This window comes from Pyrus communis, chromosome 13 (assembly GCF_963583255.1).
Source record: "Pyrus communis chromosome 13, drPyrComm1.1, whole genome shotgun sequence".
NCBI lineage: Eukaryota > Viridiplantae > Streptophyta > Magnoliopsida > Rosales > Rosaceae > Pyrus > Pyrus communis.
The window spans coordinates 7,295,922-7,323,832 of record NC_084815.1 but is presented as its reverse complement, the minus strand read 5'-3'; the positions used below and the strand labels follow the sequence as shown (position 1 = coordinate 7,323,832).

General features: G+C 37.7%; 2 protein-coding genes across 2 annotated transcripts; one reads left to right on the top strand and one right to left on the bottom strand.

The window, feature by feature from the left end:
• The first annotated feature begins 24 nt into the window (after positions 1-24).
• LOC137712905 (calmodulin binding protein PICBP-like) lies at positions 25-4,443 on the top strand. The gene is made up of 3 exons (XM_068452104.1): positions 25-589; positions 780-4,088; positions 4,305-4,443. The coding sequence occupies exons 1-2, from the start codon at positions 317-319 to the stop codon at positions 4,080-4,082; spliced, it is 3,576 nt and encodes a 1,191-aa protein (XP_068308205.1). The 5' UTR covers positions 25-316; the 3' UTR covers positions 4,083-4,088; positions 4,305-4,443.
• On the bottom strand, positions 4,339-8,912 carry LOC137712906 (endoribonuclease Dicer homolog 2-like). Its single transcript, XM_068452105.1, has 10 exons — positions 8,729-8,912; positions 8,308-8,383; positions 7,855-8,123; positions 7,311-7,756; positions 7,034-7,137; positions 6,502-6,698; positions 6,181-6,390; positions 5,621-6,022; positions 5,058-5,336; positions 4,339-4,853 (listed from the first exon to the last, which is right to left on the bottom strand). The coding sequence occupies exons 2-10, from the start codon at positions 8,369-8,371 to the stop codon at positions 4,635-4,637; spliced, it is 2,190 nt and encodes a 729-aa protein (XP_068308206.1). The 5' UTR covers positions 8,372-8,383; positions 8,729-8,912; the 3' UTR covers positions 4,339-4,634.
• Positions 8,913-27,911: the final 18,999 nt, after the last annotated feature.

The window sequence follows — 27,911 nt, the reverse complement described above, 5'->3', positions numbered from 1 at the left end:
GTCAAGAAATCAAAGTCCAACCTCAACCATATCATTCAAACTCAGCTGTTATTCATATCTCTTATTATTTATTTATTTATTTTGATTGCATACCTGGATTTTAAAATCATGTTAGAAAATTCTGAAAACACCAATCCCTGGATTCTTTTGATTGAGTCATCTCCCAAAACAGAGTCTGCAGAAACCTTTCTTTCCACCAAAATCGTTTTCTTTCTTCCTTTCTGAAAAGAAAAAACAAAAGCAAAGCAAAACAAAACAAAGAAGAAGAAAAGCAGCTAGATTCATATCAGAAAACTTGAATTCTGTCAAGGGAAGAATGGATGATAAGGAGCTTGAATTTGGAGCTGATTTGGGTTCCAGCCAAATGTGTGAGAAATTGTCACCATCTGTTTTGCAAAACCAGAATGGCGGACGCCAAGGAGAGCTGCTGCTGCAGAAGAAGAAGAAGAAGAAATTGAAAAAGTTGACATCAATCAAGCTCTCCAAATCACCAAGCCTGAAGCCGTCCCGAAAAAGATCCAGCAGTATATCCAATCACCATGTATCCTCCACTGATGGTTCTTATGATACAAGTACAGAAAACCTACAGGCAAGTCTGTTAAATTCTTGATCTCTTCTGTTTTTTTAAAGGATAATATATGGCGAAGAGAATAGAGGATTAGGCGAGCGGAACTACACATATGTTGAATTCTTATTGCTTTTGCTTACCAATTAAAATAGCTGGAAATTGAAGATTGCCCTTCTTTTTTGTGAATTTTCCTGTTTTGGTTTGTGTGTAGAATTCAGCAAGAACATTAACGAGACGGTCTAGTTTTAAGCCTGCAAAGAATTTGACGAGAATTTCCAGCTTAAAATTTAGAAACCCTTTGATGAGGAAGTGCTCTGGAGGAACCCAAATGAATAATATTAATCTCAAGAAATCAAGAATGTCTAAGCTTGCAAGTTCTGCCTGCTCAAATAAATCTGCCATGTCAACCAGCGATGCAGAATCATCATCTCCAAGATCCGTTAATTTAAAGCCGAAAACTTTTTCTGGTCACAATTCAGCCTTGAATGTCCCAACAAAATCTATGATGACAAAACACTCCGAACTCTCTAAAGTTCCGGAATTGAGAGTACAAAGAGCTACATGTTCTTCGACACTCAAGGGTTCCAAGTTGCCTGAAATTGGGGATCATGAGGCAGAGGGAACTGAATCTGAGGGGGGTTCGGCCACCAAGGTTTGTCCATTCACTTACTGCTCACTTCATGGTCATCGCCACACCAATGAACCCCCACTCAAGCGCCTCATTTCGATAAGGAGGCGCATGTTGAGGGCTCAGAGGGGAGTGACACGGGCAACTCAACCGTTGGAGAGAGTGAAGGGGTCTGGCAAAACTAAGGAAGATCAGACAAATCACATGGCCTGCAATGGAAATGGCGCAGTTCATAAAACAAATGCTTTGGTGTCACTCCCTGCAGCAAATGGTGAAAGTCCGGAATGTTGTTGCATTGGTACAGATGTGGAAGCCACCAACACACACTGGAAGGAAGAGAAAATTGCTGCATCTAATCACAATGAAGGTGTACAATCCACTTGCACAGATGATCCCAGCAATGGTGATCCTAAATTGTTTGGAAAAAATATGGAGGTCGATGATTGTGCAACTGTCAAACTACCCAATAAATTGGAAAGACCAATCCCTCAAGAAGCTGTGCAATCAACAAGTAACAATGAAATCTCTGCTGCTTCTGATTCTCAAGCTTCGAAGGAACAAAATGCAGGTAAGGAGGACCAAAGTGGAAGTAAGCATGCAAAGGATCAGAAATATACCCGAATGTGGCAGTTGATGTACAAGCACGCTGTAAAAGGTGTCACTCCAAATGTTGATGACCAGATCCCTCTTAATGGAGCAGACAAGGAAGAACAACTAGAAGGTGCCAACACCATCTGCGAAAAGGACAATCTAAGTTTCTCTGAAATAGATGATCATACAGCTTTCATAAATCACAGCGCGGGAGGCGAAACTACTGAGATATGCCGCCATGATGCCATTCAGCTGGTGCAGGAAGCATTTGATAGCATTCTTCTCCCTGAAATTCAGGACTGCTCATATGGTGATGAATCATTTACTAGTGGCGTCAGCTCAGACTGGGAAGCATTAGAACAGACTACGGATGAGAGTGGGGAGCGGAGGACTTCAATTGCCACCAGTCGTTCGTCTGAGGACAGTACAGCAAAAAATACAAAAGAAGCGAAAACAGCGTCAGAAGTTGGAGAGAAGACTGACAAGAAAACACCCAAGAGCTGGAGCAGTCTGAAAAAATTCATTCTCCTCAAGAGATTTGTCAAGGCAGTTGACAAGGTGAGGAACCTCAATTACCCGAAGCAGAAATACTTGCCCTTGGATCCTGATTCAGAAGCAGGAAAGGTCAACCTAAGGCAGCAAAAGACAGAAGAGAGAAAGAATGCCGAGGAGTGGATGCTTGATTATGCACTTCAACAGGTTATATCTAAACTGCCTCCAGCTCAACAAAGAAGAGTAGCATTGCTCGTCGAAGCTTTTGAAACAGTTCTCCCGTTTCCAGAAATTAAGAGTAGCCAGAGGTCCAATGTAACAAATTCCACTGAATCAAATATTCAAGTCTGCAATGGTTTGTCAGTTCAAAGTTTTATTCATCAAGGTGAAGAGAGTAACTCGAGAACATCTGCCGGAATCTTGCTTGGGAATGTGTCATGTCCAAAGAAAAGTTTCAATGAGTATCCAGATCAGGTCATTGATTTTCAAATGCAAGAGCAGCAAAGTCAAGTGATTTTTCATAAGCTCAGGACAGACCACTGTTTTATTCAAACCACACGAGATATTACTGTTCCTGAGACCACTGGTGAAGATCAGAAGGAGAATCAAATTGTTTCTATAAATGCTTGCTATCGGGATGACAAAGTCATTGACTTAACCAATTTTGCTTTATCAGAAACCAAAGATCCCTGGTTATGTGATGATACCTCCTTGAAGCGAGATGAACACGGTAGGGTCATTTGTGATGGTCTCGTAAGTGAAGCAGTACAAGAAGCCTCCAAGGAAGTTACTTCAATCACGAGTTTGGTGGAACTTAGCAACCTCGGTCCCATATTGGAAAACATCAAATCTGACACCAATAAACTAATGACCGACACTGCTGAAAAATCGAATTCATCTGAGGACCAGAGCACTGAAAATCATGTGGACTCAACAGCAGATAACACGGTGGTCTCTTTAGCTTCCATAGGATCAACTGAGGAGCAAATGGCAGCAAGAGAAGAAGTGGGCGGGGTAGCAGATGAAGCCTGGTTGGAAAAGCAGAACTATACGAACTTATGGTTCTTAGTGTATAAGCATATGGCATCAACTATCGATGCAAAAGATGGAGACGAACCACTCGAAGGAGCTGAAGAGGAACAAGTAGACGACGCCAACACATTGCCCGAAATAGATCAAGAGAAAAGTCACCATGAAGACAACAAAAAGGTTGAACTCCACCACATTGAAGCAATCAAGCTGCAGGTCGAGAAAGCGATTGATGAAATTGTTCTTCCAGAGAACCAGGATGAATCCAATGATGATAAATCAAGCACTAGAGGATCAAGTCCAGAGCAGGAACCTCCAAAAAATAAAGTTGTCATAGAAGGGAAATCTTTCATGTCGAAATCCACCAACTCTACCAAGTTTGGTAATGCTACCATTCAAGAAGAAAATTCAGTCACAGAGGCGGAAGACAAACCTGCCAAGAAAATGTCGAAGAACTGGAGCAATCTGAAAAAAATTATTCTTCTTAACAGATTTATCAAGGCCATGGAAAATGTAACGAAGTTCAACCCACAAGGGCCACGATATCTGCCCTTCGAGCCTGACCCAGAAGCAGAGAAGGTTAATCTAAAGCATGTAAACATGGACGACAGGAAGAATTCCGAGGAATGGATGCTTGATTATGCCCTTCAACAAGCTGTTGCCCGATTAACTCCAGCTCGGAAAAGAAAAGTATCACTTCTTGTAGAGGCTTTCGAAACAGTCATTCCAACCGATGGAATTCCAAACCCATTCAAGCCACAAGTTGCTCACTGACTTCAGGTAAAAGATATAATCAAACAAAGCATTACATTTGTTTTCCTAAATGATCCAAGTTTAATCTGCGGTATATAGTAAAGCTTGTTGAGCTGCTCTTATGTTTTGACGAAACATGTCAGTCTATCTTGAGCTCGGTTCTTTTCAAAATTGGTTCACAAAATTTAGACTCTTGAACGTTATTGGTAGATGCTCACCAGTCTATTTTAAAACATTTTGCAGGTATGGCCAACTGGAAGAGGGGTGCATGTCCATGGTAGGAACCTCAGTTTTTTTATTGTTATTTTTTTTCACAGTTAAAATTGTAGTTTATTGCATCATATAAAAGGCAGAAGTGCACAATATACAGATGTAAGTCATCATCAAATGTTCGTAGTATCTTTGAAGCTATATGTATGCCGGAACATCCTTTGAACTAGTTTCCATACTTTAATTCAAAGACCTTTCAGAGACCTCAGTACTTGTTTACGAGCTAAATTTTTTGTTGTGTCCGTATTAGAAGAAGTTGATGTATGCTTGTATGTGACCCCTTTCGCTTCAACCTCTATTCCTCTATTGTAGCCGAACCACTTTGGAAGCACTTGACAGGTTTCTGCACTTTATAATGCTTTTTTTGAGCAATTCACCTTGGAATCTCGTCCAGAATGAAGGCTCGTATGGAGAAACCAAGGGCTCTAAGAGAGGACGGATGCTTTGAAAGACGATTTTTTTATTGTATCCGGAATCAATATAAATTGCCCCTGCTAGAGCCTCAACGATATCAGCAAGTACCTACATAAAAGAGAATTCTTATGAGTGTTTTCAATTCAGATATCTTTAGTGAATGCTTGTTAGACAGACATTTGTTGTAACATGGATAAAACCATAAAAAGTAAGAAAGCATAGGCGAAGCACCCTAAGTTTCCGGTCCTAGAATCGCTAAAAAAATGCAGCAGAGGAATAATATGAGCATGATGATATGCGTTAGAAACCAACATCGCTGAAGTATGTCTCAGATTTTAATCCAGAAGTTGATTCCGTAGACAGCAATCCGAAATTGTTAACAGTGCGGTCAATATTACTGTGGACTACGTCCGAAGCAAGAATGTGCTTGTGTAATCCAGCCTTCACAGCAGATCGTGCATAACACTCATTGTTCACAGAAGCAGACCTCAGAACAGTTAAAATTCCTGGGGCCATCATCTCAGGATACTTATCGTAAAAATGAGTAGTGATCATATAATCCAACACCGCATCACCAAGAAATTCTAGCCGCTGCACAACAAAGAGTGTACATCTGAAAAGTTAGGATCATATAGTAGGACTTGAAAGTAACAAATTGCCTAAAAATTAAGTGCAGCGTAGACTCATAGAAATTGTTTAACTGATGACGTGCACTAGCTGAATAAGCTTGCTGCTTTCGGGACTAAACTTTTATACATACCAGCTTCCACATTACAGACAGAATCCAGCAAGATTTGAAGTGACAAAAACTACGTCGTTATAAAAAGTAGATACGCATGGAATAAGTTTCATCGTCATCACATCATTGCACATACCTGGTAACCTCCGGCAATATAAGAACCATGGCTTAATGCTTCCATGAGAAGAGAAGGATCCTGAAATTTATAGTTGCCAAGCAATGACTCTAAATGTCCAACATCAACGGGAATCTCTGACTGCACTTGTAAGTGCCTCTCATATTGTTTGTGGTCTAAATCCACCTTTATACCAACCCAGTTCATGAAATATATGGCGTGTAGTTCACCACCTGTAGTAAGAAATGCACCGATTAGTGCCTCAACTACGTCTGCAACAATTTTAGCATCGATCTTCCTTGTTCCCCCAACATAGATGCTTCTTTTATCAAAAAGCAACTTCTTTTTTAAGAAATAACTTCTACAATAATCTCCAGGTATAATCCACTTTTTTGGATCAAAAGCCTCGTTACGAATAAAACCCTACAACACGTAAACAATGGCAGATTAGTCAAGCAGGAAAGTTTACAGAAAAAAGTTCTACAAGCATAGCGGTAACAATTTGAAGCAGCTTTCAGAAAAATTCATGAGGATAACAAGATTATAACCCAAAATGAAATGATTGAAAAAATAATTGTTACCGAAATTTTACGGTCACATCCAAGCTTGCCCAGGGAAAGATTAGAAATTATTTTTTCCTTATATTCGCTAAGGAGGCCCTCACGATCATTTTGACAGGTTTTGAAAAACTGCTGACTTGCAGCATACTTAAGAAAGGAATCTCCAAGAGTTTCCAAGGATTCCAAATCTAAGTTCTCTTGGCAACCTTCTGTGGTAATAGATTCCAAGACCTACAAAGAGAAATTTAACAGCGAAAATTCAGAAATCTAGTACCTTATCAATACATAAATGGTTCATTAAATATAGGACAATACCCTTCTGAATGAAAAAATGTAGTATACCTTAATGGTTGGGATAGTAACATTTTGCGGCAAATGATCCAAAATCATCTGTTTCAAGTTGACAGCGAGTAGTAATGACTCAAGCCGATGCATGATGGACGGAACAAATGAGAACGAATATAAATTGCTGATTGATATAGGTGACATGATTATAGTGCAAAGTTCTGGCGGCAGTTCAACGGATGCATGACTTGATTCTGCAAAGAAGTGACACACATTAAGCTTCTTATTTGATAACGATTAATTATGAGATAAGATTGGATTAACTTTTGATTCTGCAAGACTTTGTGTCAAAAAAATCAAAATGCATTCTCAACGGTATCAATTCGATTTCAACTAACAATGGAATAGCAAGTTAGCAACCATGTGCATTTTCCTCTAATCAATATATGTATGTATATGTTTTAGAGGTGGATTATGAATTATTGATCAAAATTTTCATCCAATAGGAAAGATTAAAGCAGAGCAGAAAACAAACAGAAGAATTAAATGATACCAGGCTTCCTATCTAAAAGAGGTTAGGAATTCAGACCTCTTTTTCTCTGTTGTCTGGACCACAGAAGATAATTTTGTGCCCGAAAGATGCATCTCCCATTCAGCAATAACTGTTGATCAAAACGCATATTGATCCCATGCCTGCAGCAAGGAAACCATCCGAGTTACTCAAAAATAGCTTGCATATATCATTTTAATCCAACATAAACTGAAACTACACCGAATACTTCATGATTTCTTTTTCTTTGGAAACGCTTGATCCTTAATGCAACAAGACATGCAAATACAAAAGAGGTAAGAAAAGAAGAACATACTTTGCTTCATAGTAGGCTTTGTAGGTAATAGATTTGTTGTGCCTCATTAGTGAGTTTCCAGTCAAGTCATCCAACAGGCCAGTGATGCAATACAGGCTATCGGTATGAGGCGTATAGACCACGGAATTCTGGATCCTGCACGTACAAACCATACCATTTTTGGTATGTAGTGGAACATGGGAATTGTTGTTTGGTTGAGGACAATCTACACAAACACAATTCTCAGAATCTTCGTTACTATGGGACGACATAGACATAACACTGTCTAAATCAATGATGGAAGCTCTCTGGTGTATCCTTGCTGCTGGTAGCAAAAGGTAATCAATCGATTCAGTCTCATGGTTTTGTCCCAAATGAAATCTTTCTAAAACTTCCTCCAACTTTTTCACTTCCTGATCCACCAGAATCCGAAAAATTGTGATTTGGAACCTTCTGCAAGCAAGAGCCTGGCAAATAAAATTACACAACCAAGATTAACCATTGATATATTTTTTTTATATCATGTCATTTATCACTAAAAGTAATAACACACTGGAAATCGTACCTGCTCTGAACATAGATTAACATCTCCAGCATATTCAAAGTTTACTGTTAAAGGACCCCTTTGAACTTTTAATTCAAAATTCATATTTGCAATGGTATCACTATCAAGTTTATTCCTTGTGCCAAGTACGATATCACTAACTGGAATATCGCAATCAAAATTCTGCTTCAGCTTAATTAAGTAGCAATGATACATTACACTAGCATCATTTGAACACGGTGGTTTGACCAGCTCGGCTGGAACATAACGAGGTTGTTCATCGTCACGCCCTGCAAGTATAACACTTACAAATTACAAATAGAAAAAAACAAGTTGTATGAATCATATATATAAATTTGTTATACAAAAATGGTTAGAGAAGTTACCAACTTATGGTACTTACCAGATAATAAGTTATGTTTAAAACTAATTATAAGAGGCAATCAAGGTATTGAAAAAGGTAAGAGATGTTACCAAGTTCTTGTGTGGCTTCTTCCACACCGAGAGGATCAGCAGATTTATTTCCGTCTTTCTCCATGTTTGCTTCTCACTACAACATTCACCAAGTTTCCAGCAAAAATAACTAAATCAGCAAACCTATTTCGCTAAATAGCAAAGTCACACAGAGTACTGGAGTAACTAGAGTCCAAACCGCAAAGGCTCATTTGATAACCATTTCAGTATTCAGTTTTTAGCGTTTAGTTTTCAATAAAAATAAAAATAATTAAAAAATTAAAAAAAACAGAAAAGTTGTTTGCAATTCAGTTAAAGTTAAAAGAATATTAAAACAGGAACTACAAATCGAAAACGAAATAGTCATCAAATAGCCCAAATGATAAACCAAATTTATCGATTCCTAAATTGCAAAGTAATAAACAGAAAGTGGGGAACTCACAGAAACCGATCCGCGCAGCGAGTAAAGAGTGAAAGTAGGAAGCACAGAGAACTGGAGAAGTGTAGGTAAATGTAAGAGTAACAAAGAAGTGTGTCTAAATGTAAGAGTGTAACAGACTAGTTTGTCTTTAAAAACAACTGATGGAGCTTGAAGCTGCAAAAGCCTAACTGGATTACTTTGGAATTTCAAAAGACACTGGATCGGATTCTTCGGATGATGGTGAGTAATATATAGTAATATTTAAAAACTTGGTGAGGAAGCAACTTCCTCTGTAAGTTCGTATCGAGTCAAGTCAGTGATGAGAAGAAAAAAAAAGAGAACCGCCCACTAAAGTTCTTTTGGGTGGAAAAGAATAAGACACTGCTTTGTGGGTCCGTTCATATGTATTTTATTTTTTATTTTTTATTTTTTGAACAAACAATATCATCTACATTAGGAGATGAGGGAGTGAGCTAAACCTCAGAATCAGCTAGTAATAATGTGGTTCAAATTCGTCTTTGGCGAGAATCGAACCTAAGTTTCAAATTCGCCTTTTACGAGAATCGAACCTAAGATCTCTCACTTACAAATGAAAAAGTATTTATAATTAATAACCAAAATTTAATACTCAATTTCATAAATGTCATTTTTTATAAAAACTTTCAAATATAGCATAAAACTCACATTAATAGACCTAAATACCCTCAAAATCCAAAACCCATTTACTCAAAAAAAAGCTAAAACACTTAAGTAGAGCTTCTGTCCATTGTTGTTCAAAGTGCAAGGCTGCGAGGGGAGTCGGTAATATCAAACTTGTGCAAGTTAGTTTCTGATTAATTTGTAACTCTTTGAACATGGAAGCAACTCAACCGCGCCAAACTTGGAACTCTTCTTACTCCGAGAAGAATATAATTGCAAAAGAGTTCATAAGCAGATGAAAACTCCTGTAAAATTCTTGAACATAACTGACTTGTCCGAATATAGAATCGATGGTCATCCATCCATATAAGCAGCAAATTACATTCCTAAGGGAAAAATTGCCTATTTGATAATATAATGCAAGTGACTAGATGGTTTTTTTTGTGAACAACTCACATTCAACAATATTATTCCCAATCAACAACTCACATATCAAAGTCTACCAGATGATCTTTTTTTGTTGAATTATTTGTGTTTTCCTATATAGCTAGGCAATTGATACATCATAGACAAGCGTCTGCGAATTTTTATTGATCTCCATTTCTTTGACTTTTTGTTGAGGTAAAGTACCATATTCATTCATAGATAATAGGAATACGTATGTAAATATGAGCAATTACATGGGTCTTGATACAAATTTTGCTAGGGATTTCAACCTGGATGAAAGGAAAAAAAGCGTCCCGTACCAAAATTAAATATGAATTCTATCCTAAAAAAGAATGTCACAAATTATATTGGGTGGTTCTTCAAACCATGCTCGTTCTGCCTCCAAAAGCAATCCGAACCATGCTAATCGATGAGCCACCCAATTTTCCCCTCTCCGTGTATGCAAAATCTTCAAAATTGGGAGTGATCGTAGATAATAACGCCGTTAATTACTGTACCAAAATGGAGGTTATCATCACGGTCCTTCTGGTTTATGGTAGCAAGTACAATGGAAGAGTCATCTTCAAATTAAATCGCTTCAACTCCCAGTTCCATGGCCAATTCCGTCGCTGTATGTGCAGCAAGAACCTTCGCGAGTAGTGGCGAAGTCACACCCTCCACCTTCTTAAGGTATATTCTACTCCATTTTCTGTGCATAGGGAACATATCTTCTTTCCCACTTCTTTCGACAATATCTCTAAAATCTTTAAAGTATGAAATTGTGTCTGAATTTTCTTTCATATAGAAAACCCACACATACCTGGATAAGTCATCAATGAACATCATCATGTACCACATCCCACTTATCGATGGTTGCTTAATGGGCCCGAACAGATTAGAGTGGACTAACTCTACTGGTTCTCCTTTTTTTTTTTTTTTTTTTTTTTTTTTTTTTTTTTTGTGTGAACCATTTGGTAGTTGACATTCTTTCCTATACTGGCATCATGCACAAACCGTGTATGTTCTCACATCAAGTTGAGGTAGCCCCTTAAGCATTGACTTCTTTATCATCACATTTAGCTTGTGATAACGTGACCCAAACTTATGTGCCATAAATCTGTTGTCTCGTTCCTCCTTATCTAGTCTACACATGTAGACTCTATTGACATTACAGACTAACTCTAATCTTCATCCCTCCATTGTTAGCATTTTCTAGATCTTGAGGTGTTGGTACACCTTCACATCTTGTGAACCAAACATGACATAGTAACCTGACGATGTCAGCCACTAAAAGCAAATTTTTCTTCATACCTAGAACATGGTAGACATCTTGAAGCGACACTTGGTTAGTGTTGTACTGGGGCACAATTATCGTCTTACCGATGATAACCTCGAGTCTTTTGCTGTCACCACCAAGCGGCCTGCCTTGTACTCAGATAGATGTAGTAACTTTTTCTCATCACCTGTCATGTTGTTTGAGTAGCCTGAATCCACGATCTAATCATTCTCGTGGTCAATCAATCATGAACTTGTTGCCATGAGAGCTACCTCGTATAGCAAAAGATGCTTCAGCGTCCCAATCTTCCTCATAGTTTTTCTTTGTTTTGGAAGTGGCAACATTACTCTTGATGGATGTTTTGTTAGACCAACAATCTTTCACCATGTGACCCTTCTTTTCATAGTTGTAACATTTGCCCTTAAACCTTTTATTATTCTTGGACTAATCACAATTGCTGTGATACTTTGGAGCTCCCCCTGGCCGAGAACTCCATTCTTTTTGGTGACTTGCTAACTTGTGACTTTCTCTTTTAGATCCACCACCAATGTGTTGCTTGAAACTACTTTTACTTTTGTTGATGTAGAGCGCTTACTCCTTACCTTTGACGAGACCCTTTCCATTTGCTTATCCATATCTTCTTGATCGACAAGCAAATGTTCAAACTCAACAAGTGATGGTTGAGTCGGCCACCCTTGTACAGCGGCAATGAAGCCATAGTATTCGAGTATCAAACCATGAATAATTATTATTTTTATCTTGGATTCTATCTCATGTCAGGTTATGCCACTGATAACAGCTCATTCTTGTGAAACTGCAACCTTATGTCATTCTTTCTTGAAAAGAGCGTGGTGAATGTGTCCCATGCTTCTTTCGGCGTTTTGGCTTTTCTTATGTGCTGCAACAATTCTTCTTCAATTGTGGTCTTCAAGGCAAACATTGCTTTTCCTACTTTGATCTTCCACTTACGCAAGATTCCATTGGTGTCTTCTTCCGATTGTGTAACCTCATTATTGCTGACGACCTCCCAAAGATCTTATCCTTGTAGATAAGACTCATGCACATCGCCCACGTGTTGTAATTTTTGTTGTTGATCTTCGTTATTCCTCCAACTACTTGAAGATCACCCATCGTGATGGCAGAACTTTGATACACCAAAAAAGATTAGTTAACAATCTTGCAAAGTACTAAACTTCTCACGATTCGTGAGAGTGTTAGAGAGAGTTAGAGTACACAACTCTATTAAAGTGTTAGAGAGAAAACAAATTACTTGTATTACAGTCACAAAATATTACAACACACAAACTCTCAAAAACACAATTTTAGAAGTTATGGCACTTTCTCACTTTCTAGATACAAACTCTAAACCACTCACATTTCTCACCAAGACCTTATATCTAACCCTGACACTTAGAATGAAACTCACTTCTTGGTTCTCACGTCTCTCTTGGTTCTTGGTTACTTGCGTCTCTTGGTTCTTCTCTTCTCAGTTGATTCAAATGGGGTGGATGCCTTCTTCTTTGATAGGCATAGATGGAACCTTGGAGAAGCACGGAAAAATCTCCATTCACCAACTGAACAACATGCTAGAAATATCCAGCTAATTCCACTAACCTCTTTTGCTGGAATTGTCTATAATTAAATACATTAATCTTTCTTGTTGGTGAAAACCTCACCGTTGTTCTAGACTTTTCTTAGCTCAAGTGTTAATTATTTTTCATGGATTGGGGCTTTATTCTTTGGGCTGGTGTTGATATTCAACACTATTGGCCTCTGAAGTACAACTAACCTCTAAGTTTCCAACCGCGAGCTACAATTGACGATGAATCTTGTCACTAATATATATAAAAGGACGTCGAAAGTAATTTTGGTCTAAATTTCAAATGACTGTCGAAAGTCATTTATTATTAACCTTGCCTCTGTATCAACTTTATCCTCTACTGCAAGTCCATTAGAACAATGGATCCTCACATTCCTCACCAGCATCTCGGGCTAAAATTTTAATGGACTTGACGATGATAGGGGCAATAACGTGGGACAAAATTTGATTTATGGGTCAAGTTGAGTCAAAGTGTTTTTCGGGTGGGAAAGGGAGATCTAGTAAATCTTTTAATTAGTATGGTATCTTATTGTTTAATTAGTTGATCATGTATAATTTTGTAGGTTACACCAACTTATCTTGAGGACTTAAATGATTATGATAATCTCGAAAATCTTCATGTAAGTGACTGTGTTAGTGTAAGTGATTTTCCAACTCAAGAGATTGAACAAGAAGAAAGTAGTCACTCTGTTGAAGCATTCAATAAAGTGAGGTCCTTGCGGTTACATAAGTTGCCAAATTTAAAGCGTGTTTGGGAAACGGGTAGTTCACAACCAATGTTCACAGGAAGCAGCTTCGGAAGCTTGAAATCACTGCAGGTCGATTGTTGCAACCAGCTGGAATATTTGTTTTCGTCGTCCATAGCCAAACTTCTTGTTAGTACAGAGGACATAGAAGTTATGAACTGTGAGCAAATAGAAGAAATCGTTGCAGCAGAAGAAGAATCTGATGAAATAATTACATTACCTAAAGTGAAGTCCATCAAGCTTGAAAGCCTGCCAAACCTCAAGTATTTTTGTGGTGAAGCTTATACTTTGAAGTTATTGAAGGTTATTAATGTGCAAAACTTAAGGCTATTTGCTCCTAAGCTTATTGGCACACATAATCCCCGATTGCAAGTAAACACCGCGTTGGGACAGGCTGAATGGATGGGCGACCTCAATGCCACTCTAAGGAATATTTACGATTCAAGGTATGCATTAATTTAAAGTTTCTAATTAATTTCTAGTCACATGTGTGCATATGTGCACACTAAAGTGTATTTAAATATATATATTTTTAAACTCGATAATATTTGAAGAAAACATGTATCTTTTATTTTTAATACATGAAAGGATGAAGCTGACGGAATTCTAGGCAGACACCACATATCGATGATGCCAATTCATTGCTTTAGAATATGTGTGAAAATAGTTTTCCACCAAATATCAATTCACCTAAACTGATGAGAACAAACAATCTGTAAAAAAAAAAACCAAATTAGCACACAGGTACTATGAAGTGGGCACCAATTATTTCATGAAAACAGAAACATAATTTTCAACTGGGTTTTTATCACAAAATGGAACCTGAAAATGATTTATCCAATCAATGTGGTATTTGAAATTGAAAATCGATCAAAGTAGTAATTGAAAATAAGCATTGCAAATCAATGTGGTTATTTCGTCATAATTCCATTAAAAATTCTGTTATGTGCTTATATGACACATAACGAGGTCTTATAAGTCTAATTAAATATTACCATATGGATTAAAAATATTTAAATAATAAAAAATAGTTTTATTTTTGAATAATTTAAAACTAAAAAAAATGATTTGAGAATTCTACGGAGCTCGACTGCCTCGACAACGATGGCAGCAACATTGGGTTCCTTCAGGTACTGTTTGGTACGTGGGACGGGACGGGACGGAACAGAGTGGGACAAGACGTTCCGTCCTACGTTTGGTGCGCCTAAAATGGGTGGAACGAGCTGTTCCACGGGACGAGTTTTGGATGAATTTTCGTTCCACCTCACCCCCCCTGGAACGACTCGTTCCACATCCGTGGAACACAAAATTATAACCTCTTCGTCTCCTTCTTCTTCCTCCTTGTTTCCATCCGAGGGCATCTTTGCTCCTGCTCTGTTCCGTTCTGTCCTGTCCCGTCCCGTTCCGTTCTGTCCCGTCCCGTCTGCATACAAAGTACAATTTCCAGGAGAAGAGAGAGCGATTGCTCTTCCTCCAGAAGGACTGCTCCTACTCCGGGCTGGGTGGCTTCCCCCACATCGAGGAGCAAGACCCGTCGTTGGGATTTCCCCGCTGCTGCACTTTCCGATCAGTCTCCGACCAAATCGTCGTCCGGTGCTAAACCGTGCAACATGTCTCGAAACGGGCGGTTCAGATGGTTTTGTGCACTTTCTCTATCTGTGTATTTTTGACCCTCTCTATGTGTCTGCCATCTCTCTCTCAGCTTAGTTCTCCTACCCCCCATGAGGAATCAATTCCTTTTGGAACTCTATTTCTACCTTTTTCTTTCTTCTTTGGCACCCTGTTCAAATCATCAATTTCATCAGTTCCTGGTTCATTGGTAACGTCGGTCGCAGAAGAAATTCCGTTTTTTTTTTGTCCCCTTGTATGAGAATCATGAATTCTAGCTCAGCTTCATCTCCGTTGCTCAAGACAACAGAGGACCAAGAGTTTGTAAGTTTGGTAAAGAGAATGTTAGAAAAGAGTAAATATAATGGATAACCTTTCAATGTAATTGGAATCGGGCCGTTGGCTCTATTTCCCGTCCGGAAGTGGAAGAGTTCCAAGATTATCATCTTCTTCCCTGTTTTTCTTTTAGTTTTTAATTATTTAAAAATAAAATTATTTTTCATTATTTAATATTTTTAATCCACATGGTAATATTTAATTAGATTTGTAGGACATAGTTAAATGCCACATCAGCACATGATAAAACTTTTAACGAAATTGTGACGGAATGATCACATTAATTTTACAACGCTTATTTTGAAGGATTACATTGATCAATTTTCAATTTCAGAGACTATCTTGATATGATGAGTAAATTTTAGAGATAATTTGTGATAAAATCCCTTTTTGAAAATAAAAACAAAATGAAATCATGTGTGACTAACCAGACTTGAGTGAGTGGAGATGTGATCATAACTCTTTCATGCTTTCGGGAAGAAAAATGAGAGAGAAAGAGGACAAGAAGAAAAAAAACCATTAGATTGATCTCATGGTGTATATTAATTAGTTGGAAAAATAATTATAATGATCTTAAATATAAATGAATGATTATATTTGAGATTTGTCATGTGGCGAGTTTTGAATGAATTGTAGTATTAAGTAAAATCCAGTGACAAACCCAACTCCACACAAATTGTTTTCTGATTATTTATTGTATGTTTCCAAATTCGCATTATCAGTGTTTGTTTATTTGTGTTTGAGGTTGATTACATTCTTACATTTCAGTTTATAATGATAATTTGGAAATGTTGTCTCAAGTTTATTTGTTAATGTGATACTTTACATGCGGTCTTTAGCTATCAATATTCTTTGACTTAAATCTTATTTGTTTTCAGTTTTTGTCGAAGTCTAACATTAATATATTAATGTATTTCCATGTTGTTCATTATATTTTCTATTAATGTATTTCCATGTTGTTTATTATATTTTTTAACTTCAAAATTGAAATTTGTAGTTGCTTATATAATGAGATTTTAAATAAAACCCACGACTTGTGGGACTAAAAATATTAAAAGATAAGTTGTACTCTTCACTCGTGGAAGAAAATTCAAAATCAATAGAAAATCATGTTTTATCATAACAAGTAGGGAAATACCCCAAAAATGGGACAATTTCTTAATTTTGGGACAAAGATAAGACAAATTGGCCATGCACAAGCCATCCACACCATGCACAAAATTAAAATTACTAAAATACCCACATATAAATACTAAAAAGAGGGAGGTCCAAAGAGAGGCAAGAAGAGTGAGCTGGGTTTTGGGTTGACCTTATACCTTTGATTTCGAAAAAAGTGATGTGATAGAAAGGTGAGAAGAGTGAGCTGGATTTTGTACCATATTTTCTGTTGTGGCCGGAAAGTTCCATTTTTTCGTCTTCCCTTATGAGTGGAATCGCTCTTTTTTCATTCAAAATACGGAGTTCCAAGCTCCATCATCAATGATTTATGGAATAAATGGGTTGTTTGTAAGATGAATTAATACTTAGAAGTTAAATTAGGGTTTATGTTTCATGTTGGTGCGTATGGGTTGTGGAATAAACTTCAAGTTTTGACGTGCTAGAAAGCTTGGATGGAACAATTTTTGGTTCAAGTGTCCAATTGCAGAAATTTGTGAACTTTTTCCCATAATGTGCATGAGATGTGCATATGGTGTGCATGGCTACATCTTAATATGAGAATTGGGAATGTTCACTAGTTATGATGCATGTATGTTGTGCCTTGAAATTTAGCGAGTTTGACCATAACCTAGTTGGTCTCGGAGAAAAACAAAATTAAAAAATAAAAAACTTAGAGGACATTAAGGGTCATATGTGTCCATGACATAATGACAACGAGTATCATGTTTTCCACGTGCACGGTTAAGTGGTGGTTAATATATGTAATAAGACTTTTCAAACTGTCACTGTAACCTTATATATGTAACAATTATGTTTTAATTGTATCCACTATACCAATATGTTGCCGTTAAAGTTTCTCCCGCTCTGTGCATATCATGTGCATGTACTGTACATTTTATGTGCATGTGGTGTGCATATAGTGTATATGGTGCCTATTTACATCTTTGATACTCTTCACATTAACGTAGTTGACTACTTTTTCCTTTGATTCAGAGGTAGGCCTTGCAAATACGAAAACAACAAACAAGTTAGTGAAAAATTTCTTTTGATTCAGTTGGGTTCTTTCGTGCTCATTCAAACTGCAATTTTTAAATCCTTGAAAATTTTGAACCCAATCAAATTTGATACCAAATTCAAATTAATGAATCTTCGATTCCTCATATAAAGTTTAGGGTCATTTATCAGATTGTGTCATTTTTTTATATTTCAAACAGAAAGTTGTGAGCTATGAGTCTTTAGGTTGATCTCAGATCTATAAGCATAACATGTGCATGCCATGTGCATGTCGTGTACATACAGTGTATGAGCGAGCTTAATACGAAGAGAGCGAATAAGTACGCGCAAAATTTCGTCCATATCCTTCTCTCTTCCTTCTTTCCACTCTTCATTTAATTGCACCAAAAGCCAAACCTTATTTTTGTTTATTTTTTTTGTCAAACCATATATTTTGTTAGATTAGCACCATCGGGTTTGAACCCACACCATTATGCAAGGACCCAACACCTTTCCACCACTACGGTAAAGGGCCACTTGCAAAGCCAAACCCTATTTTAGTGCTTGAAAATTTGGATCGAGAGAGGAAGCAGAGAGAGGAAGAAGACAGAAGAAATGAAAACCCACATATAAATCAGAGAAATGATAAAAAATAAAAAATAAAATAAAAAAATGAAGAATTTGGGTCTCCTCCAAGAAACACCAAACCAATTACTTCAACTCCAAAAATCCATCAATCAAAAAGAAAATTTAAGCAAACCCAGTTCACAAAACCTACAAATGAAAAGGTAAAAATCGAAGAAGAGGATGGGTTAGAGAAAGAGTGCATATTCAAAATGTAGAGAGAGAGAGAGAGAGAGAGAGAGAGAGAGAGAGAGAGAGAGAAAGAAAGAAACAAAGAAAGAAAGAGAGCTTGGATGAAGAAGATGGATTGGTTAGGGTTCTTCGAATTGGAATTGGGCAAGATGGATTTTCTCTCTCTCCTCTCTGTTCCCCTTTACAAAATGAGAAATGAAGGCTGAAATTTCTGGATAACCCATTTATATAATAGGACAATTTGGTCATTTCAAGGTGTAGGAAAAATCCTATTTTTATCTGATTGTTGTGCATGACGTGTGCATGCCTTGTGCATATTCGAAATGTCTTATTTCCATCCCAAAATTAAGAAATGTCCTACTTTAGATTATTTTGCCAAAACTGTGTGCATGTGTGTGTGTGCATATATATATATATATATATATATATATATATATATATATATATACCATATTAAGTATTTTTGATTTTGATATTGAATACATTAAAGGCAGCCAGAATTGCATCCCAGATTTTCTAACCAGAGAATTTTTGCAGGGGAAGAATGGGTACTAATCCTACTCAGCAACGAAGGCTCCCAGCCACCCTTACCCAAACCCCAGCACCAGTAAAACAAGAGTCTATTCACGACTCTTCATCGGCCCTCGCCATTACAAACAGATTTACTCCCTTAGGATCAACAGTAGGAAATATCCGACCAAATTACCAAACGGCCTTAGCCACCCCTTATGATCCTTACTCATCTTTTTTGACCGCAAAACGTATTTCATCTCTGGACTGAGAAGTTAAGTGCTTCTCCCACCAAGAATGAAGCATCCCGGTGAAACCAGTGACGAGAAGATCAACTATTTGTGTTTGTGTAAAATTGTGATTTGAAATGTAGCTATTAGCAACCATGGACATGTGTTGAAGTTTGTTCAAAAGTTCTTGTTCGGACAAGCCATCTATGTTCCACTCATAAAGTTTGTCGGCAGAAACTGAAAATTGATTTTGAATATTTCGTTCTTCAAATTGAAGGTCAGGAGGAGTTGGCCTGGGATACCAGTTTTTTGTGAGAGAAGTAGGGTTGACCGGATGAGTACGAATACGTTTTAAATCAAAAGTTGGTTGAAGATCAATGTTTTGAAAAATATTTTCAATATTTTGGATAGCAGAACTAGTTTCCGTGTCCTGAGAAGAATCAGAAGTATTTTCTTCTTCGACAGAAACATCATTGTTTTGCAAAACATTAACAACTTTCTCTTTTTTGAGCTCAGTGAGCATATGATCAATTTTTTGTAAAGTAGTCATGGATTTTAAAGCAGTGGAACTTGAAGCAGTATCAGTAAAATTTACTAAAGGTTTTTCTTTTGGAGAAGATTTTGGTTGAGACAATTTGTCGATTTTGGTTTCTATTTTGTCTAACTGTTTTCCAATGGTATGAAGACTTTGGTTTGTAAAATTATTCTGTTCAATGACAGGTTTAAAACCAGAATCTTCTTTTGGAATTTTAAAAGGGGTTGCGGGGATGTTGGTATTACCAGTGGAAATCAAAATAGTTTCTTTGGGAGGATGACTGGAAGAAATCAAAGTTTTGTCTTCCTTAACCCAATTTTCTTTGGTAACAACCGTAACTTTATTTTTTGTTTCAAAATGTTTTTCAATAAAATCAAAGAAAGATATTTCAAATTGGTATTGTTCTACAAAAGCTTTCCATTCGGCATATATGGCTAGCTTTTCTTCATCACAATACTTTTTTCTAAAAATATTTCTTCTGGGGATGTTTTCCTCAGAAGCGATGTCAGCTTTAAGCTTCCTCCATCGGATTTTATGTGGTTTATTTAAAACAAGTAATTGGTGATTCACCGATGTTGTTTCAAAATCAGAAGGAGTTGGAGAAGTGGGTTCTTCTTGGTTTGGAGGATGATAAACAGGATGTGCAACTTGTGAAGAGGTGTCGACAGACTTTAATTTGAGTAAATCATTGACTAGATCTTGTTGTGCAGCTTCCTGCTCTTTTAACTTTTTGTTTACTAAAGATTTGATCAAATCTTGATCTCGACCCAGTCTATCGGTTGACGTGGATCCAGAAAAAGACTGTCTGCTAGGAGTAAAAGATTTGTGTGACAAAACTGATTCACAAGATTTTCTTGCTGGACGATCAAAATTGATTTTAACTGTGCCGTCAAAATATTGTTCAATGTTGTCGAGATTAACGAGGCTGTTTTGGACGGAAACCGGCTTACTTTCATTAATTAAACACCAATCTGAGGGGAGACTGATGTCTGACCACCTAATGGTTCTTGGTACTTTAATGTTTGCGCTTTCTTGGGTTGTTTGGATTAAAAGAGTGTGGTCGCGAGGACTTTTGTTCAAAGCTTGAAAATTCATGTTTGTGCCAGTGACTTTGTAATAAATTCTAAAAATAAGTGCCAAAGGTTGTGTTCCTTCCAGGACTTGGTACCCGGAGGTTTTGATATTAAGAGTAAGAGCTTTTAAAACATGTGGGTCTGAAAGACTTATTGTGAGATCTGGAAAACAATCAAAATGGATAGGTCCGTTATAAAGACTTGATTCAATCATTCCAAGAATACTATCGTTAAAATCAGTAAATCGGGCGTCACGAAGACATAAAAGAATAGAGGTATTAAGACCTTTTCGTGTTAAAGGTTTAACAGCGATTTGAACTAAACCAATGTGAAGATAGTTATGACCGTTTTTGCGATGCGCTTTGATTTGTTCTGGAGAAAATAATTGACAAGTCTCATGTTCTTTGCTAAGAGCATAAGCCTTCTCAACTGTTTTGACGTGATGTTCGGATTTAAAAGAGGTCAAAGACCATTTTTTCTTGTAAATATTTTGGGTTGAAACTTTTGGAATGTTCCAGTCGGAAAAATCAATACTTTCGTCTGTTTGAAAATCCAATTTTTGTTCTTCATTGACAATGTCAGGTATAGTTCCTAAGGTGGATCTAGAGCTAGTGCTGGCCATTGAACTAGATCTAAATAATCTACTCATGAAATGCACAAAACAAGTATACTATATGCAAGACTTAAAAGATTCACCTTCCTCGTATGTCTAGACTCTTCCCCCGCTCATGCGCTCCGCTCATGCCTCTCCTGGGACTTATTGTTTGGACCACGTCTTACTGTTTGGCTGGAAGAAAGAAGAACTGAGGACCGACGATTAAGAAATGCAGATAAGATACAAGTATGTGAATAACAATGAACATATTAGATAGATGCTAATGCAATTACCAACCACTTGGCTCTGATACCAAATGGGGCGGAACTAACAACAGGCGGCAAAGCCGGCCATAGAATGTAAAGTGCGGAAGTAAAATATAAAATAGCAGCAGGAGGCATAGCCGTCCATAGAATTTAAAGTGCAGAAATAAAACATATAATAACAGAGTAGCATATCAAAATAATGAATTAAACGTAATGATGCAAATATATATTTGGAAAATAAGTTTTATTGAAAACTTACTGCAATGCAGATAACAAACAAGTATTGCCTAATGGCAGATGAAACAAGTAAACAAAGAGATGGAGCTCGCAGGCATCCTGAATAATATGTATGTATTACAAGTGTTTGAATAATCTCAGAGAGATATGGTTGAACTGAGTTCTTGAAGTTAAAAAACTTATTTTTCTTCTGAAGATGAATCCTCGTTATATAGAGCGAGGAGGTTGAATGAGACGTGGCCAAATGATCCGGGAATCCCGCTGTCTGCTAAAGCTGGGTGAAAGAACAGTGAAGATGCTTTGATTCTTTTACAAAAGTTAAATGAATAGTGACCTTTTTGTTTTTCACTATTTGTGAATAGTGACCTTTTTGTTTTCACTATTGTGAATAGTGACCTTTTTGTTTTTCACTATTGAAGAATAATGCTTTGTCTTTTGCGGAAGAGATGAAAACAGCTACTGCTGATGATGTTGCTGGGCTGACACAATCACATGGGCAAATATTGCTTCTCAGATATCAAATGGGTCCTGGGCATCTTGAAAATCTGCTTGATCAGCCCATTTGGCGGGAAGCTGAGACGAGGCATCAGAATTATCTGAATCTGAGTCCGAATCTTTTTTCTTTTGCAGCAATGCTGCTTCCGCCATTAGCAGCTGAGCCATATCCAGCAGTTGGGTAGTTTTTTCTTTCTTTGAACTGGAGGACTTGGCTGACTTGGAAATTCCTTTGAGAGAGGAAGATGGACTAATGTCTGATAAAGACTGAACTGGTTCCTGAGTTTTTGGTAATTCAGGAAATTGCTGATGAATTGGCAAAGCTTGTGAGGACGAAGATGAAACTTTGATTGGCAGTGCCTGAAAAGATGCCTGGGGAAATTCCACTTTTACAAGATCAATAATTTTTTGGTGGTTGAATTTATCCCACCATTTTACCCATCTGGTTCTGTAAATACCACCGGTGTCCACTTCAAAGTTCCATTTGAGAATCCATGGGATCTTGTACTTGGCCATGAGCAGTGAAAAAATAGTAACTCTGTTGTCGAAACGACTTCTGTCAAAACTGGGCTGGAAGTTGTTTGTGAGTACATGACGAAGGTCATCTGGAATGATGGAAGAGCTTGGGCCATGGGAAGCCCACCAATCTGGAAACCATGCAGGAAACCGCAATCTGAAATTTTTATCAAAAGTTATGAACCATGAATGACTAAAGTCTTCTGTCTGGTGGAGAAAAATGTTGGTCCATGCTTGGATATAATCATAGTAATTGTAATGATTGTTTGGGATGAGAACATGCTGGGTATGAAGGGGTTTTGTGTGAAAAAGGGGAATTCCCCATTCGAGTTCGGTAAGGAATTTTCCAATATGGAGTGAATGATACAATATTTTGTTTTGGTGAGTGGTACTGTAAATTGGCTTAATAGCAATGCTTTCTGTTTCTGAAAGGATAGCCTGGTAATATTTTAGGCTTTTATAGGATTCAGTTGGTAAGAAATGAAAATTTGGTGGAAGGAGTAATTTGGCAATGCGCTCTGGGGGTTGGTTTTTGTCAATATGAAGAGGAATGCTAAAAAGCTTTTCAGAATGAGGGTTCTGGACATATGGTGATGTTTTAGCATAGCTAGGTGTTTTTGGTTGTGAGGGAGCTGGAGAACGAACTGATGAGTAAGGATCATAAGGGGTGGCTAAGGCCGTTTGGTAATTTGGTCGGATATTTCCTACTGTTGATCCTAAGGGAGTAAATCTGTTTGTAATGGCGAGGGCCGATGAAGAGTCGTGAATAGACTCTTGTTTTACTGGTGCTGGGGTTTGGGTAAGGGTGGCTGGGAGCCTTCGTTGCTGAGTAGGATTAGTACCCATTCTTCCCCTGCAAAAATTCTCTGGTTAGAAAATCTGGGATGCAATTCTGGCTGCCTTTAATGTATTCAATATCAAAATCAAAAATACTTAATATGGCTTGCCAGCGTGCAAAAATCTGTTTTGATGCAATATTTTGAACATCTTTTTGTAAAACATGTTTTGCAGATTTGCAATCAACACGAACTAAAAATTTTTGATTTAATAAATCATCTTGGAATTTGCTAATACATAATACAATAGATAAAATCTCTTTTTTAATAGTACTATAATTAGCTTGAGCAGAATTCCAAACTCCTGAATGGAAACGAACAATTTGTTCAGGAGCTTCGGAAGAAATTTTTTGTTTAAGGATACCTCCATAACCGATTTCAGATGCGTCGGTTTCGACTATTTTGAGAGAGCCGGGAGTTGGAATGCCAAGGCAAGGCAAAGTCTTGACATGATTTTTGATCTGTTTGACAATGGAAGTATGATTTTGTGACCATGATGGGGCGACGGGACAAGTTATGGGACAATCACCTTATATATATATATATATGCATCCATTCATCAAAATGATCAACAATGTTATTGTGCCATAAAACACTTGATATGACACACCCTGACCCGGAATGTCCACCTGGACTCCAAAATCGAGTTGTGTTGGCTGACACCATGAGGGTGACGAAGCCATAAGGTGTAGTGATGTGGAAAATGTGAATAAATTTAAACCTAAAAGTGATTAAATATAAGAGTGCGCTTGTGAGCGAGAATGAACCCATTTCAAACGTGATGTCAGAGCATAAGGAAAGTACAGTAGAGTAGGAAGAGAATTATACCATTGAAGGTAATCTTCAATAATAAGATTTGCCAAGAATCCTTGCCTATACGAAAGTACAACTGCTACAACCTAGAGGGGCGAAAAATAAGGGTGAGTGGGCCTAAAATAAAGTTTTGTAAAAACATTTTCGAAAACATAATAACCCCTCGTCGTAAAGCAAGTAAAGTTTCCAAAATATACGTACTACGTATAGTAAGAAGACACTTACCGTAACCTGCAATATCTCAAGATTCAATACGGCACAATATTTCGTAAGTAAATGCATGACGTCCGTAATCACATATTCTCACATAAATGAACATATCATATCGATTGCTCATCAACACAAGTTGACACACAGGTTCATGTAGAGGTATTCTGACATGAACCAGACTGGGTGTAACCATGATATACGCTCTAGTATTGCAATCACATGAAGACTGGTGCTATGTGCAACACATACGAGTCCTAATTGCCTATAGAAATCTAGGTCAGGATTGGCACCTACAATTGATCCAAAGTGAGCGTAAGGTGCAATGTGCACATACACGTGAAAGACTGGCTCTGGCTTGGGCGAGTACTAACACCTGTGCAGCAAACAATGAGCAGTTAACACAAATATAATCATACCACAGTGATTTGATCATTCTAGTCAACATAACATTATTCATAGCCATAAGTTTAGCTAAGGCATCCCTTAGGACTTATAATGATTTCCTAATTCTCGTCGTTATGTCATTGTCTATAAATATTAGTTTAACTATGAAATTCATATAGAAAATTCATTATTAGATGCATATATGGAAAGGGGTGTGATATCCACACACCTTTTTTTACTTCTCCCACACCTTTTAAGTTTTCAGCCGTCAGATCGGATGAATTGAAGAAGATCAATGGACATAAATTAATAAGGGGTGTGTGAGAAGTAAAAAAGGGTGTGCGATATGGAAACTAAACATATATATATATATATATATATATGTATATATATATGTATATATCAAAGAAAAGACCAACTCACAAATTAGGTCGTCGACTCGAACCCACCTTGTAGCATCGAGAATCTTTGCGACGTGTTTCACCTAGAAATGAAACCATTTATGTAAATATATAATGTACTAATGTATAAACACGGTGTTCATACAAAGTACGACTAATAAAGGAACTATTTTAAAATGATTGAATTTCTAAAAACAAAGGGCGGATTCGGGTTCGACACGTCGAGAAACCTAAAGAGGGACCTCAGGTCACCACACTGTAGCTTCCCACGCACGCCCACGTGCCTTCCCACACGCACCCACGCACCTTCTTCATGAAACCTGTAGTTTTTGCAGGTTGCAGGTATAACTTCCCGAGCTCCTAACGAGCTCATTTCTTAACCAAATTCGATGGTACAAAAATCAACTTCAAGATAGAAATGTAAGGAATCGATCTATACTTATTAGAAGCCTAGTCATGATCGGTGTTGGCTGGGAAATTGATTTGAAAGTGGTTGGATCGCCACGGTTCACATTTCCCATAACACTGGAAAATCCTCCCCCTCGTCCAATCCGTACCAATCTTTCCCTAAATCACATACAAAGGTTAAAAACTGTACCTAAACATGTTTAAAAGGACAAATAATAAGGATTTTGAGACTTACCATGGTTGCACAGTGCCTCTGTGCACAGAGAATAGAGAAAGAAAGAGCGAGAGAGAATGAGTGTCATTTAGCGTTTCTCTTGATAATAAACATCCATTCATTAGTTCATCATCATCACCATCGCCAGTACCAGCTTTTGAACCCAGTCACTCAAGGAATCATGCTAGTGAAATTAACCACTAGGTTAAGAAGAAGGCCAGTGATGGTGATGCAGTGTCATTGTGCACAATAAGGGTAGAAAGAGTTTGAGAGAAAGATGCAGAATAAGACCGAGATAGAGAGGGACATACCATAGTGGTCTGGTGTGGTAAGGGCCACTAGAGTATGACAAAATGGTGGTGGTGCAGTGCACAGCAGCACTGACTTCACAGAGAGAATGAAGGGTCAGTTTTTGGGAAGGAGAAAAGAGAGATGGCTGAGAGGGTTAGAAGGAGAAAAAGGTGATGTGGCAGTCATGAAGTGGAGGAATGAGGTGAAGTAGTGTTGAGAAAAATAATGAGAGAGAGATAATCCTGAGAGAAGGGAGACATAGAAGAGATAAGGGGGAATGGGATGTGGGCCCCGCATGTCTTAGAAAACAATACAAAATATCTCTAAACATGAAATTACCAATTTGTCCTTGGTATTTGATGTTTTGTAAAATTTTAACCGTAGTTCCGATTTCGATTCCGCTTGCGCCTACACGTTCGTATCATCGAGTACTTCGAGAATATGCTTAAATAATATCTTGTACATGTCATGAAAAAAGGGTCAATGAAAGTCAAAATCTCGCCTCTAGGGAATTTTTGTCAAATCACTCTTTGAAAATTTATAAAATAGTAAATTTAGGGACAGGTTGTCATAATCTACCCACCTTAAAAAAAATTTCTTCCCCAAAATTTGAAATAAGTTGCTATACATAAAATACTCAAGGATAGAAAGAAGTATGTTTGCACCATACTTGACCAATCCCGAAACTACTGAGCACCGGTCAACAGTATACCATCAAAGACCCATAAGACTTTCCCTCCAACCAGGAGGCCAATCACAACGCGACACGAGTCGATATTAGAAGCCAATCACAGTGCAACACGTGTCGATATCAGAGGCCAATCACAGCACGACACGTGTCAATGTTAAAACAAAGCTAGAAACTCTCTTCTATAAAAGGGGATTATTCTCCCACAATAATCCCTAATGTCATTTGTACTAAACTATTCACTAAAACTAACTAAAAGAGAGCTTGATCCTATGTGTTTGTGTAAACCCTTCATAACTAATGAGAACTCCTCTACTCTATGGACGTAGCCAATCTAGGTAAACCACGTACATCTTGTGTTGTTTGCTTCCATGTCTCTATTCATTTACATATTTATCCACACTAATGACCAGAGAAATCTAGCGAAGGTCACAAACTTGACACCTTCTGTTGTACCAAAGTCCTCACCGATTTTGTGCATCAACATTTGGCGCCATCTGTGGGAATCGCTCTTATTCCTACTCTCTCTAGCTTTGTCAAGTTGGTTTCCACCATTCGTACACTTTCTTTCGACCAGGCACCCCTCTCCAACATGGGGAGCGAAGGGAGCCATAACACACAGAATGACACCCCCTCGCACTTAGTGCGAAGCAACGAAAGAAGAAACGAAAGAAGTTTGCTCTTTAGGCTCAAGTCGATAAGTTAGAGGCTCAAAACAATAAGATAGCAAAGAATGAGATCCTCCAAGACCAGTATGAGAAGCTCTTCGGGATGCTCCATGAAGCTAGGCATACTTAAACACACGAACTCATTGCCCTCGGGGAAGTCAACCACCACTTGGGTGCCCCACAACACGGAGGATCATCTGCCTTCAACATGGATATCCCTAATGGGGAGCGAGCTA

Excerpts from the sequence above, each read along its gene's own strand:
- LOC137712905 (XM_068452104.1), top strand. The coding sequence starts at position 317 with ATGGATGATAAGGAGCTTGAATTTGGAGCTGATTTGGGTTCCAGCCAA. Across the intron at positions 590-779 it reads CAAGTACAGAAAACCTACAG|AATTCAGCAAGAACATTAAC; the intron begins GCAAGTCTGTTA and ends GTTTGTGTGTAG.
- LOC137712906 (XM_068452105.1), bottom strand. The coding sequence starts at position 8,371 with ATGGAGAAAGACGGAAATAAATCTGCTGATCCTCTCGGTGTGGAAGAA. Across the intron at positions 6,391-6,501 it reads TTACTATCCCAACCATTAAG|GTCTTGGAATCTATTACCAC; the intron begins GTATACTACATT and ends TTCTCTTTGTAG. Across the intron at positions 6,023-6,180 it reads GATGTGACCGTAAAATTTCG|GGTTTTATTCGTAACGAGGC; the intron begins GTAACAATTATT and ends TACGTGTTGTAG.